The sequence below is a fragment of the Drosophila pseudoobscura genome, chromosome 4, assembly GCF_009870125.1.
Source record: "Drosophila pseudoobscura strain MV-25-SWS-2005 chromosome 4, UCI_Dpse_MV25, whole genome shotgun sequence".
Lineage (NCBI taxonomy): Eukaryota > Metazoa > Arthropoda > Insecta > Diptera > Drosophilidae > Drosophila > Drosophila pseudoobscura.
In genome coordinates this window covers 19,634,043-19,647,635 of record NC_046681.1, presented here as the reverse complement: position 1 = coordinate 19,647,635, position 13,593 = coordinate 19,634,043, and the positions used below count along the sequence as shown (strand labels likewise).

The 13,593-nt window shown below is 41.7% G+C and overlaps 1 protein-coding gene across 2 annotated transcripts in view; it reads left to right on the top strand.

Moving 5' to 3' along the window:
- Nucleotides 1–8,540, top strand: part of ed (hemicentin protein echinoid) — a 119,577-nt gene extending 111,037 nt beyond the window's left edge. Inside the window, exons 8-9 of one of the 2 annotated variants that reach the window (XM_015180372.2) lie at nt 6,343–6,389; nt 6,771–6,866. In XM_015180372.2, the coding sequence (XP_015035858.1) occupies nt 6,343–6,371 (29 nt within the window). In that variant the 3' untranslated portion in view covers nt 6,372–6,389; nt 6,771–6,866. Of the gene's footprint in view, nt 1–6,342; nt 6,390–6,770 lie in introns of both variants that reach the window. The other variant, XM_001356449.4, reaches the window with a different exon arrangement.
- Nucleotides 8,541–13,593: the final 5,053 nt, after the last annotated feature.

Sequence of the window (13,593 nt, the reverse complement as noted above, 5' to 3'; positions counted from 1 at the left end):
ATCAGCCCATATTTTGTGCGGTTGTAGCTGTTGGCTTGGGCTTAAAGTCTTTGCCAGAAAAAAAAACAAGTTTGCTTTAAGCAGAAAACAGTAGCGGCTCAGAGGGAGGCAGAACTTTTTGCCCTTTGGCATCCTACAGATTGTTGTACTCTTAAAGGACGTGGGCATTGGGATTTAGAGAAAGCAGACACAAAAGAAGGATCTTCAAAGCTGCTCGTTGTTCCTATTTTGTGTACCAGAATCCAGGAGTCGGATCACAAAGCTTTCAATGAAACTCTCGATGGGCAAGCAACCTATCTTCTGTGGAAAACTTTTGATTTTTCCAACGTAATTCAGTCTTTAATTACAGGGGCCTCAAAGAGTATCTGTATCTGCGACTCCTACGGAAAAGCCTTTGCCTTTCTTGTTTCCGAATTGTATCTGGATGTGAGGGCTCGGCCTTTGAGTGTGTTCGAATTCTGTTGAAGGGAGCAAAGGAATCCATTTTCTGCCGCATGGCCCATGTTTTGTTATGTGTATTTTATTATATTTTTTGCTCCCTCCGCCCCTCTACGACTGTTTGCTGTTTTCTTTTTGTTGCAATGCCAATAACACCGCAAGTGTTTTAAAATATTAAATAATAAAAACCGAACCGAACCGAAACGAACCTCTGAACCCAGCGCCAAAGCGAAAGATGAACAGCCCCCTGGATGCGGATATGTATGCGGATGCGGATTCGGATCAGAGGAGCTGTATGAGCTGTAGGAGGAATTGTAACTGTAGCGAAGGGGCAGGGCAGTACAGTGGCAGCAGTGACTGTAAAGCGCCAGCGGGTCGTATGCGTAATATTCTCTGTGTATCTGTATCTCTGTCTGTTGTGGCCACAACTATGAGGCACGTGTGTTCTCTGTGTGTCTGCCAGTGGCTGTGTCTGTGTTATCTTTACGCTTTATGAGCACCAAAAACCCGCAAAAAAAATACCACACTTTTTTGGTTGTTATATTTTTTTGGGGGGTTTTATTGCCCCCCGAAAACCAGGATGTTGTTTTTGTTGCCTGCTGAATATTGTTAGCTGGCATTTCTTTTTTTTCTCCTCCTCTCTTTCTCTCTCTGTGTGTTGCTCTTTGCGCTTTGGTGCGTGCATATAAAATGCAATAAAAAGGGAGAGCAAAAAACACCCAAAACACCGAAGAAAACATGACAACCCTGGCGGGCGGTCAGGCGGATGCGACATTCGTCCATGTCCGATTTTTACTCCGAGGTTAAACGCAGGAGCGACCAGAAAAACAACCAAAAAAGAATACACTTAAAGAAAAAACTAAGAAAGGCTCTAGAAAATATGGAAGGAAAAGATTGGGGCTTCGGAGATATAGATACACTTATAGTAGGACTCGTTCTATGGTAGATGATTGATATATATCTCTCTCTCTCTCTCTCGCTTCCTCTGGCAAAAGGGAGAGATAGCTAACGGCCTAGTGTTGGTGTGAAAAGCTTGAAAGATGTTGATACCCTTTAGGGCCTCCAAATGTTGTGCTCCCAATCAACATACCCTCGGCAAAGGGTATAATATTTGTAAAACTAGAAAAAAGCATTTTGAAAATGCCAAAACGAGTGGCACAGCTGTCCCGAGATATCTTGGAACGAGAAAGAGTGGCAGAGTGGAAGAAAGTGTTGGAAGGAACTATTGCCATGCCAATAAAAAGTAGCAACAATATACTACCACTTCTAGAAAGATATGGAAGGGAAGGACACAAATACGTACGTATAGAGGAGGCAGCAGCAGGAGCCGCAGTGCGAGGACTCACAGAGGCGGCAGCAGCAGCAGCATCAGCAGATAGTAGTAGATCCCCCTTGAGTGCCATCAAAAGCAAAGCAAACTAAAAGCCAGGCCAAGAGTAGAAGAAGAGAAGGAGCAGCAGCAGATGGTTGAATGGGGGAGAAGGGATGGGGTTGGGGGATGGGGAAGCCAGAGGAAAGGGTAGTGGGAGTGGCAGGATTGACAGTGCTACAATATGCAAATACATCTTCATTACATTGATGTCAGCTTATGCACAGCTTGCATGCAACTGTAGCCCCATCCGAAGCGTCCATGTGTGTGTCAGTGTCTGTGTTTGTGTATCTGCGAGTGGCAGAGACTACCATCTGTGTGTCTGTGTGTATGTGTTTGTATGTTTAAAAGCTTTTACACTTGCCAAACTCACATTTGAACCCCCCCACTTTCCACTCCCCATTCCCAAGGATGATTTCCTCTCTCAGACCTCATCCTGACTTTTGTGCAATGCAAAATGCAGCAGCAAATAAGTGAGTGATCAAAGGGGCGGAGAGAGAGAGAGAGAGAGAGAGCGGGAGCGGGAGAGTGGTGTGGGCTGGGGGGAGCGGAATTCGATGAGGTGCCTGGCCATGGCCGGAAGGAAGTCTGCGCCAGGCGCCAAAATGCTTCGTAAGCAAGAAGCATCTTCTTTTTTTCATCTGTTAACATGCAAAGAAGGTTATAGAATCAGCAATGAGCGGGCCAGCAGGAGGGTGCAAAAGGGCCAAGAGGAGGAAAGGCTCAGGCGGTGGGGTGGTGGGGGGTGGGGGGCAGTAGGACACATACTGACTGATTGATTATGCAGACTTTTGTGTCAGTTGGTTGAGCGCTTTTGTTTGGTCTTTTGTCAAACACACACACGCACACATGAATACATGTATGAGCCACACACACACAGACACATACATGGAAATGGCTTTAATTCATCATTAAAGCAAAGAGAGAGAAAGAGAGAGAGCGACCACCACAATGAGGATAAAACGCCAAAGAAAGAGATGTAGTGACAGATTATCGGCCAGGCTTTTAGCAGATTATTCAAATTGCTACTTCATGAATATACATAAACGATTTTGATTAATATCTAAGACACACACATATATAGTATATACAGATACATGACAAATTTGTGGGCAGCAGCAAAGGGAAGATGGGGGCCAATGAAAATGAAAGTGAAAGCAATTTTAAAGGAATTTAAGAAAAATGTCTGCAGAAAGGGATATGTAGGGGAATGTTTAAGGTATCTTAATGATTCATGGGTATTTAAGAAAACTTTTAGATGGGAAATTCAAGAAAAGAATATTTACGAGCCCCTAAGTATTTCGGTTTTGGACTTATAGAAAAGTATTGCGTCTTCGCCTTGAAGATTTTGTAGATCTTCCTGGAAAACCCCTCGCAAAAACCTACCCAAATGACACAGAAAATAACACGAATATTTTTTGGCATAATGAGTAAAGTATTTGAATTTTTGTTATCGAAAAACTTCCAGAAAATCGCCAAAGTATCGTAAGGCTAAGGGTGAAATATTGGACTATACATCGCGAAACTTTTGGCAACTTTTGACTTTCCTATGGACTGGCCTTTCCCTCGTGTAAACCCTGTATCTTCATAGATCTCTCCATTGGAATCCTGTTGAGGCCCATCCCTTCGTTTATCTCTGCGTTGAAATACACGAAGTGCAGTTTGCTTTTAGGCTGAGCAATAAATGCTTCGCCAATGACAGGGAAACTTATTCAAAGTGCCATAAAACCCATGTTCTTTGGCACTCCCTCGTTCTCGCTGGCCGGGTTCCAGGCCTTCCAGGAAATACAGGTGGAAGGGGAATGAGATAAATCACATGAGTCGGGATTTTTGCAACAGGAAAAGACCAAAAGGGGAGTTGCAGGGCCGCAACAGCCACAGCAGCAGTCGAAGGAGCAGCACACTTCAGAGCACTAAACACACACTAAGTGGATTTGGGAGTCAGTGTAGGAGGAGCGGACAGGGGAGGGTGGATCGTAGATGGAGAAAGGAGTTTAAAAGATGAGAGAAAGCCAGTGGCTGGGAAAGGCGCATCCAAAGGGCAACAAATGATAAGCGCTTTGGCTTTTGCTACTCTATGTTTTAACTCCTTGTTTTGTTCCCTGTTTTTTCTGCAGTGAGAGAAATGAGGATTACTTTCGGAATATTTTGCACCTGCTATGGCTTGGGGGGAAAATGCATAAAAAGGTTGCGGTTTCGCCAGGAAATTTCTGCATAAGAAATTTTGTAAAGGGAATTTTCATTGGATGCTTCCAAAATGTCGGCAAAATTCATATCCCTCTGAAATGGATCGTAGTTTTTTCGACTGTAGATTGCTGTGTGAGTGTGTGTGTGTGTGTGTGTGTCTGTGTTTGTGTTTGTGGGATAAACTCATCTGCAATTTGTTTACTTTCGACGTTTCCGAAAATTTACTAAAAACGAAGGCAACAGAAACACACACACATACACACATGCACAAAAAAATGGGTTATTACGGGCTTAGGATAACAAAAAAAAAAAGGAAAGGATACTCGTAGAAGAGAGAGGAAGAGAGAAAGTACTCGCAGCAGCAGCAAGAATAACAGACACGACTGTTGAGGAGAAAAACGTTGGGAAAAACAAAAGAAAAACTTACTCTGGCCGCCAGTCAACATCGGCACACACACTTGGAAAATTTGCATATGGAAGGGGGGGAGGCTGCTGGGGAAAAAGGTAGAGCAAAGTGGAGTCCAACAGTGCGTATGCTTAACGCAAAAACGATTAAGTTGTTGAGTTGAGAGATAGAGAGATACAGATAGAAAGGCAGGCAGCGGAGGAAAGGCCGGAAAGGGAATGGAAATTGAAAAACGGAGCAGGGAAAAACTACTAGAAGCAACAACAACCAGGGGCCACCGAGAGAGGGAGAGAGGGAGAGGTAGGTGATGCGGCGTAGGCGTGGCACACAATAAAGTTATGCGCATAATATCCACACACAGGCTCACGTATTGGCCATAAAACACCGTAGAGTGGTAGGAAAGCCCGAGCCAAATCTTCGAAAGGGAAATAGTCCAAGCTCCAAAAAAAAAGGAAAAAAGGATTCTCTTCTTGGCTTTCTGCCTTGCAACACTTTCCCAGAGTTCTGTACTTTTTTTTTTTGGGTCAAGTTTATGCAGATGCCAAAGCGGAGGCGCTGGAGGATGGCGACAAACGCGCTTAGACATTTTCACACGACCAACAGCCCCCCAAGAGTAGGAGGAGGGATGCAGGAGCAGGAGGAGAAGGATGGCTAAGCGGAATATGTTAAAGAGCAGTTGTTAAAAAGGATTTACGTTTTACATTTGTGCAGAGCACGGAACGAAGGAGAGAGTGGTGCCGAGTGTAGTGGAGGGGGGGGGCGACATTCACACATTGGTATTTGGCCAGAGAAAGGACAAAAAAAGAAGCATTTCGATGCGGCGATTTCGATTCGTTCTCTCTTGCTTTTTTTTCGACTATTTTGAAATTCAAATTCCAATAAATTTTCCAACGATTTGGCACACAAAGCAGCGCCAAAGCCGAAGCCAAAAGCGTGTGAATGTTTGAAGGTTGTTAGTGTTTGAATCCTTTTCTCTTCGTTTTTTTTTTGCTTTTGTTTGAAAGGATTTGCATGACCAAAAGAGCTGCGGACATTCTTTGGGGCGGTAGGTTGGGTTAGGGGTTGGGGATCCACATCGTGGATAGATGTGCTTAAATATGCAACAATTTGTAGCAGACAAAGATGTTTGCCAAATGCTTGCTGTAGCAAGTGCCCTGCCAAGTCCTTTGATTATAAATTAATGTCCTGTTTACATGGTCTGCCTAGCACCGAACACACACACACACACACCATTCCCCATCGAGGAGGATCGAGGTGGATGTCCTCTCCAGCCTGTCCTCTAATTCGATTACAATTCGAGATACTGGATAGAGGGAGGACCAATAATTGCAGTTCTCTGTCTCGTTTGGGGAAAAGCAATCAACTGACAAATTAAAACAATTGCTGGAGGGGACATCCCCAGCATCCCCAATAGTTAAATGGACAATTTAAAGCTGAAAGAGAACGATTTTTGATCAGTCAATTATTGAACTTGAATTAGGGGGCTGTGGGGAGTGCTTTTACTTATCTTTACATGTCATTCAAGGGATTTTCCAATGCATTTTGACATTCACAACTACGAAAACAAAACAAACTTGAGCGTAGAGCAAACCCTGAAGCCAGACTCTTTCCAGAAACTGCGAAAACCTTTCTAATTGGCATAATTCCCATCCTTCAGGCTCTTGCATAACTGTGTATCCTGTGTGTGCATGGGTGTAACCGTGTGTTTGGCCTCATTTTAAGCTAGTCCTTAAGCATCTTAAGCATTTCTCACCAGCAGCAGCCGCCGCATCAACTTCAATCAAAAACTTGACAACTTTTCCCTAACTTTTTGGCTTTTCTCTACAATTTCTCTCCCAATATTCTCCCGCACTCACATGTCTTGCCTCATGCAAAATCACCAACAAAAAAAAAAAAACAATATTGATATTGATAAATTAAACCACGAATCACGAAACATCAGCGGACATCATACAGGATGTTACGCTCTAACGGAGCGCGCAGGCTGAAGTAAGTTTCCAAAAGTCAGCAAAAAGGACGAGCCGAATATTCGATTACCGTGAAGGGTGATGATGGAGATTTTTGAGTTACTTTTTCCGTTCCGTTCCGTTCGAGCCTACGTTTTTTAATTTGCTATGATTTTGACACAGCATATACCCTACCACCCACCATATACCCTACACACACACACACACACGAAACACTTGCCTCGCCGTGTGTTTGTTTTTCGACTTTTCGTTGGGTTTGGTTTTCTTTGATTAGCATTTTGTTTTTAATTGTTTGAGCATGATTTTGGCAATTTTCCGCTTACTTTGTGAAACTAATTTAAACAATTTTCTCCCACTCTCCCACTCTCTCTCTCTCTCTCTCCCGTCTCTTCGCTTCGTACAGATTCACCATATCACGACGTAAGCGGCCTGCCGAATCCGTATAATATGGAGCATATGGAACAGGATGAGGTCCTGCCACCCCAACAGCACATGTCCCTCAGCTACGATGACAGTTTCGAGGGCGAGTACTCGACAACGCCGAATGCCAAGAATCGCCGCGTCATACGCGAGATCATTGTCTAGAAAAACGCAAAACAAAGCAGGAATTCCGGCATCAAAATCCAGCACTCAATATATCTATCTATATCTCTATATCCTTCACACACATGCTATACCATCGAATCGAATCTACTCGTAAACCCTTACACACAACACTCATAATCATCATCATCGAAAAAAAGAGTCTTATTATTTTTGTACTTCTTCAACTTCTTGAACTCAAATTCTAATTTGAAAAGTGGCCATTTTTGAATACTTTTTTTTATTTAAATATAAATATATATTTTTTGATGTAAGCTTAGTTGAGGGATACGACGAACGTGTGTTGAGTTTTATTGGCAACGAATGATATACATATAAATACCATACCATACCATACGATACGGGCCCCTCCATCATACCCTAGCAGATACATATGATGGACAGGCATAGGCATAAGCACTAGATATCCAGATGGGATCTATCGGATCTATACACAGATACACACAGTTACAGCTACAGTTACAGACACATCACCCACTGGACGAGCACTTAATGTTACGATCGACGAGCAGGTAGCAAGTAGGTCTTAAATATTAGCTAATAGTACAGTCTATGATCTAGGTCCCAGTTTGCGAGCGAAACGAGAAACGAGAAACGTGTAAAACTTTAAGGCATCCAATGTTGAAATGAGAACAAATTCAAATTTCAAAGAAAACATAAGAAAAATCTCACACACCTAGGCTTAGGGATCTACAGATACAGATACGAATTAATCCTTAAGTGATTCGCGTTGGTTCTGTGCTTTCTTCTCACAGATTCTCCAACAAAACAAAAGTATATTTAAACAGTACGACCTGCCACAAAAAAACAAAACAAAAAAAAACCAAGAAAAACTTTAAAAAAAGTTAAGAAAAACTTACCTTAAACTAGTTTTAAATTTTTAAATAAATCTGAGAAAAAAAAGAAAAAAATATGTTGCTTTAAGTAAGTTCTATGATAACAACAAAAAACTACAACAGAAAACTTTAAAAGATTATTACAAATAATTGAAAAATAGAAAACCACAAAAACAAACTCCTCCAATTCGAAGAAAACTTTAATATAATTTAAAAAATGTAGCATTTAATTTAAAAAAAATGATTGTGTTCTGTTTTCCATTATTGTTTCGAATCCTGACGAGCTTTTTGTTGAAATTCAAAATTTTAATAATCATATTAAAATAATTTGTAATTATTGTTAAGCCTACTATCCAACCCAATCCAATCTAACAACGATTCATTCATTCATTAAGTTATGTTAACAATATAAATGTTTTGTTTGTGCATTGTGCGTTGTTTTATTAATTCCCCTTCAAGTGTTTTTTGCAACTTTTTGACACACACACACGGTAAACGATAAACGATAAACGATAAAAGATTAACGATAGACGTTAGACACGATGCGGAACATTTTGTGTAGCTAAGATTTAATTGTAAATACATGTGTAATTTGTATATATTTACTTGAATTGCAAAAAGTAAATAAGCAGCAAGCAGCGGCAACTTAAACTAAATTGTAGTTAATTTTAACAATTTCAAAATGAATTTAACTAGTAAGCAAATGTTTAAGAGAGCAAATGCCACACAAAAAAATAAAAAATAAAAAGTAAAGCGAATTCAGAAACAAAAAATCTCGTTAAATGAACAAAAAGCAAAAAGCAACACACAGAAAACGGATAAATTAAGCAAAAAAGAATACGAAATGAGAATCTTTATTATATAAATTATACACTCTTAAAAAAGTTAAGCGAATATACATTATATATACATACATATATATATATACACATACATATACATCTACTTATTATTTGTAAATAAGTAAAAAGCATAATATTTTCATTTCAAGAGTCCCTCCTTCCCCTTCCCCTCCACCACCCCCTCCCCATCCACAAAAACGAAACGAAATCCATTAAAAATATATTTCCAACAAAAAAAAAAGAGAAACAAAATCAAAACCTTTTTTATTTAGCAAAAATATACACACGAGTGTATACGATATTTTGAAATTTGACTGACAGACAAAATGTTGTTGTGGCATGCGGCATCATTCAAAAACAAGAATGAATGAAGTGAATAAAAATACGAGTATATGTATGTAGATCAGGCAGCAGCAGCAGCAGCAACTGCATGAACAAACAGAGACACAGAAACAGAATTGCTATGCCCTCGGGCGCTGTTCAAATAATAAAACACTTTGTTAACTATTTTGTATGCATTTCTGATTTCTGATTCAATTCAACAAATTGCCAGCCACCCCATCACAACAAAACGAAAGAGAAAACATTAGCTAAAATATTTATGATGCATACACACGCGTACAGTCAGACACTCTCACGTACAGTCCTCACACATGAAACAAAACATACAATATTTTTTTATTCAGTTTTAAAACGAAGGTAAAATAAAGCAAAACATCAAAAAAAAAACACAAAACAAAAGAATTTAAATTAAATGGCATGCGTTTTGATTTTGTGGAAAGGAATGTGGGCTAGGGCCAGGGCCAGAGAGCAGAGGAGCTGCAGCTGCAGCTGCAGTCGTTGCATAATGTGCCATGTTTAAGTTGATTGGCACCAAATTTATAGCCATGCAATTTGACTTAAGTGGCAATGCAGGCGACGTCGCTCGGCTCTTGCTCTGGCAACTCTGGCGCCGGAAGTAACACGACACTGACATTTTAATTTAGTGCCAAGCGCAGTGGCTCCCAGTCCCAGCCAGTCCCAGTCGCCCCCGTGGCCAGCGGGCTCCGCTGTTGGGTTTCCTGTTCATGTCACTTCTTCAGTTTTGCGTAAGAAACGGCAGCCACTTTGACTAGCGCTGACAGCGCCAGGGCCCGAGTGGAGCCGCCTTGGATTGACAGTGTGGCACAGGCAGCCCAGCCCTCAAATTGGCTAACAAGCTGTAATCAATTCGATTAGCGATCTGAAAATGTATTTAAAATTCAACGAATATTCAATTGAAATGTAAGTATGATATATATATAGTCTTTTTCTGATATATCTCGAGTATATAGCGGCGGATCAACTGGAAAATTCATTAAATTACTGGTTTTTTCTGTAGGCCATATCTCTGGAATCCGGCAGCCGATCTAGCCGTGGCATGTCTCTCCGTGCTCGGGAGAGTCCTGCCAATCGAATGCCATCCTAAAAAGGGACATAAATTTTCTCACGATTTTCGCAAAAAATCATGATGGTTACATCATTAAATTTGCCAAAAATCGGGCTCATTTTGGAAGTCGAGGTTTTGATGCCGTTCGACAGTCTGGATCCTCGCGATCATAGGAGAGTTGGTCCTTCACCGATTTGGCCCCAATTGTCCGAGATATAGCCTTACGAAGAATCATAGCCATGATTCCACTGCTGTGTCCCTGAGTCGACAAGGTGGCGTGCCGTCCGCTGCAGCAGCGACCAGAGATCGACGACGAAATTGTTGGTTCACGCCCACGGGAAATAATGTCAGCAATCAAACGCTGGGCTATAGCTTTGAGACGCGTAAGTAAATCAGTATATATGTAATTGTGTATATATTTTAATATAAATCTTCCTTCACAGAGGACTTCTGTACCCTACACATTGCCACAAAAGGAGTCGTATCCGATTTCCCCCCGCCAGACGGAGTTCTATCCAGGCATTACCGAGACCCAACCCAGCCAGACAGAATTCATCGTCATCCCTCGACCTGGACATCGATAACTAGGACAACCAAGGGCAGAACACTCTAGATATATCATGTTGTTGTTAGGTTTAAGGATATACACTTTCATATATTTAGATAGTAGACAAAAATGTTTTCCACATGTTTAAATATTTATACTTAGCTAAGTTATGATGAATAAAACTTTTGAAAAATTATCCTTGCTGTTTTCTGATTGGGGGAAACTATCCCGATTGCAAAAAGGCGTGGCACGCCCAGATCGGTTCACAATTAGGGGAGAAAACGAAATCTTATTGATTGGGGAAAATGTCCTTGATCCTTGATAAGGACTCCATAAAATCAGGGACATTTTTCCAATCTCAGGAAGCCATCGCAAGGCCAATTCGGCCCACAAATAGCAGAGAAAACTATGTATGTATGGTTGGGGTTGTTGGAGTCCTTACGAAAGGATCAAGGAGATTTTTCTGATCACGGCGGGCCATGGGACGACCCGATCGGGCCCCAAATAAAAGAGAAAACAAGATATATATGTCTAGAGAAAATATCCTTTATCCTTGGTCCTTGATAAGGACTTCATTAAGTCAAGGACATTTTTCCAAACTCAGGAAGGTGTTGCACGCCCAGATCGGCCCACAAATAGCCGAGAAAACTATGTATGTATGGTTGGGGTTGTTGCAGTCCTTACCGAAGGACCAAGGACATTTTTCTGATTACGGGGGGCCGTCGCACGTCCCGATCGGGACCTAAATAAGGGAGAGAACAAGATAAATATGTCTGGAGTAAATATCCTTGATCCTAGGTCCTTGATAAGGACTCCATTAAATCAGGGACATTTTTCCGAACACAGGAAGCCGTCGCATGTCCCGATCGGGCCTCAAATAACGGAGAAACAAATCTGGTTTGTAATTTGGTATTTTTGAAAATGTAGTTCAAGAATTCGCCGATAGTAGCGCCACCGTACAAAAGAGAAAAACTCGCGTCAAATGGCCAAAATCTGGATGGGATACCAGGCGAACAGAAATCAGCAGCAAGCAACTGTAGGAATTGAAAAAAATGGTGCATACTTTTGGGGGACCATTAATTTTTAAAAAATTCAGTTACCTTCTGCTGATTTCTGTTCGCCTGGTATCCCATCCAGATTTTGGCCATTTGACGCGAGTTTTTCCATGTTGTACGGTGGCGCCGCTATTGGTGATTTCTTGAACTACTTTTTCAAAAATAACAAATTACAAACCAGATTTGTTTCTCCGTTATTTGAATCCCGATCGGGACATGCGACGGCTTCCTGTGCTCGGAAAAATGTCCCTGATTTAATGGAGTCCTTATCAAGGACCAAGGATAAAGGATATTTTCTCTAGACATATATATCTTGTTTTCTCTTTTATTTGGGGCCCGATCGGGTCGTCCCATGGCCCGCCGTGATCAGAAAAATCTCCTTGATCCTTTCGTAAGGACTCCAACAACCCCAACCATACATACATAGTTTTCTCTGCTATTTGTGGGCCGAATTGGCCTTGCGATGGCTTCCTGAGATTGGAAAAATGTCCCTGATTTTATGGAGTCCTTATCAAGGATCAAGGACATTTTCCCCAATCAATAAGATTTCGTTTTCTCCCCTAATTGTGAACCGATCTGGGCGTGCCACGCCTTTTTGCAATCGGGATAGTTTCCCCCAATCAGAAAACAGCAAGGATAATTTTTCAAAAGTTTTATTCATCATAACTTAGCTAAGTATAAATATTTAAACATGTGGAAAACATTTTTGTCTACTATCTAAATATATGAAAGTGTATATCCTTAAACCTAACAACAACATGATATATCTAGAGTGTTCTGCCCTTGGTTGTCCTAGTTATCGATGTCCAGGTCGAGGGATGACGATGAATTCTGTCTGGCTGGGTTGGGTCTCGGTAATGCCTGGATAGAACTCCGTCTGGCGGGGGGAAATCGGATACGACTCCTTTTGTGGCAATGTGTAGGGTACAGAAGTCCTCTGTGAAGGAAGATTTATATTAAAATATATACACAATTACATATATACTGATTTACTTACGCGTCTCAAAGCTATAGCCCAGCGTTTGATTGCTGACATTATTTCCCGTGGGCGTGAACCAACAATTTCGTCGTCGATCTCTGGTCGCTGCTGCAGCGGACGGCACGCCACCTTGTCGACTCAGGGACACAGCAGTGGAATCATGGCTATGATTCTTCGTAAGGCTATATCTCGGACAATTGGGGCCAAATCGGTGAAGGACCAACTCTCCTATGATCGCGAGGATCCAGACTGTCGAACGGCATCAAAACCTCGACTTCCAAAATGAGCCCGATTTTTGGCAAATTTAATGATGTAACCATCATGATTTTTTGCGAAAATCGTGAGAAAATTTATGTCCCTTTTTAGGATGGCATTCGATTGGCAGGACTCTCCCGAGCACGCAGAGACATGCCACGGCTAGATCGGCTGCCGGATACCAGAGATATGGCCTACAGAAAAAACCAGTATTGTAATGTTATACAAATCCACAGCTTCGGAAGGCTATATCTCGGAGAAATGGGGTCAAATCGGTCAAGGACCAACTCTCCTAGGATCGCGAGGATCCAGACTGTCGAACGGCATCAAAACCTCGACTTCGAAAATGAGGCCAATTTTTGGCAAATTTAATGATGTAACCATCATGATTTTTTGCGAAAATCGTGAGAAAATTGATGTCCCTTTTTAGGATGGCAGTCGATTGGCGGGACTCTCCCGAGCACGGAGAGACATGCCGCGCCCAGATCGGCTGCCGGATACCAGAGATATGGCCTACAGAAAAAACCAGTATTGTAATTTTATGCAAATCCACATCTTCGTAAGGCTATATCTCAGGCATATAGGGCCAGATCGGTCAAGGACCAACTTTCCTAGGATCACGAGGATCCAGACTGTCGAACGGCATCAAAACCTCGACTTCGAAAATGAGGCCAATTTTTGGCAAATATAATGATGTAACC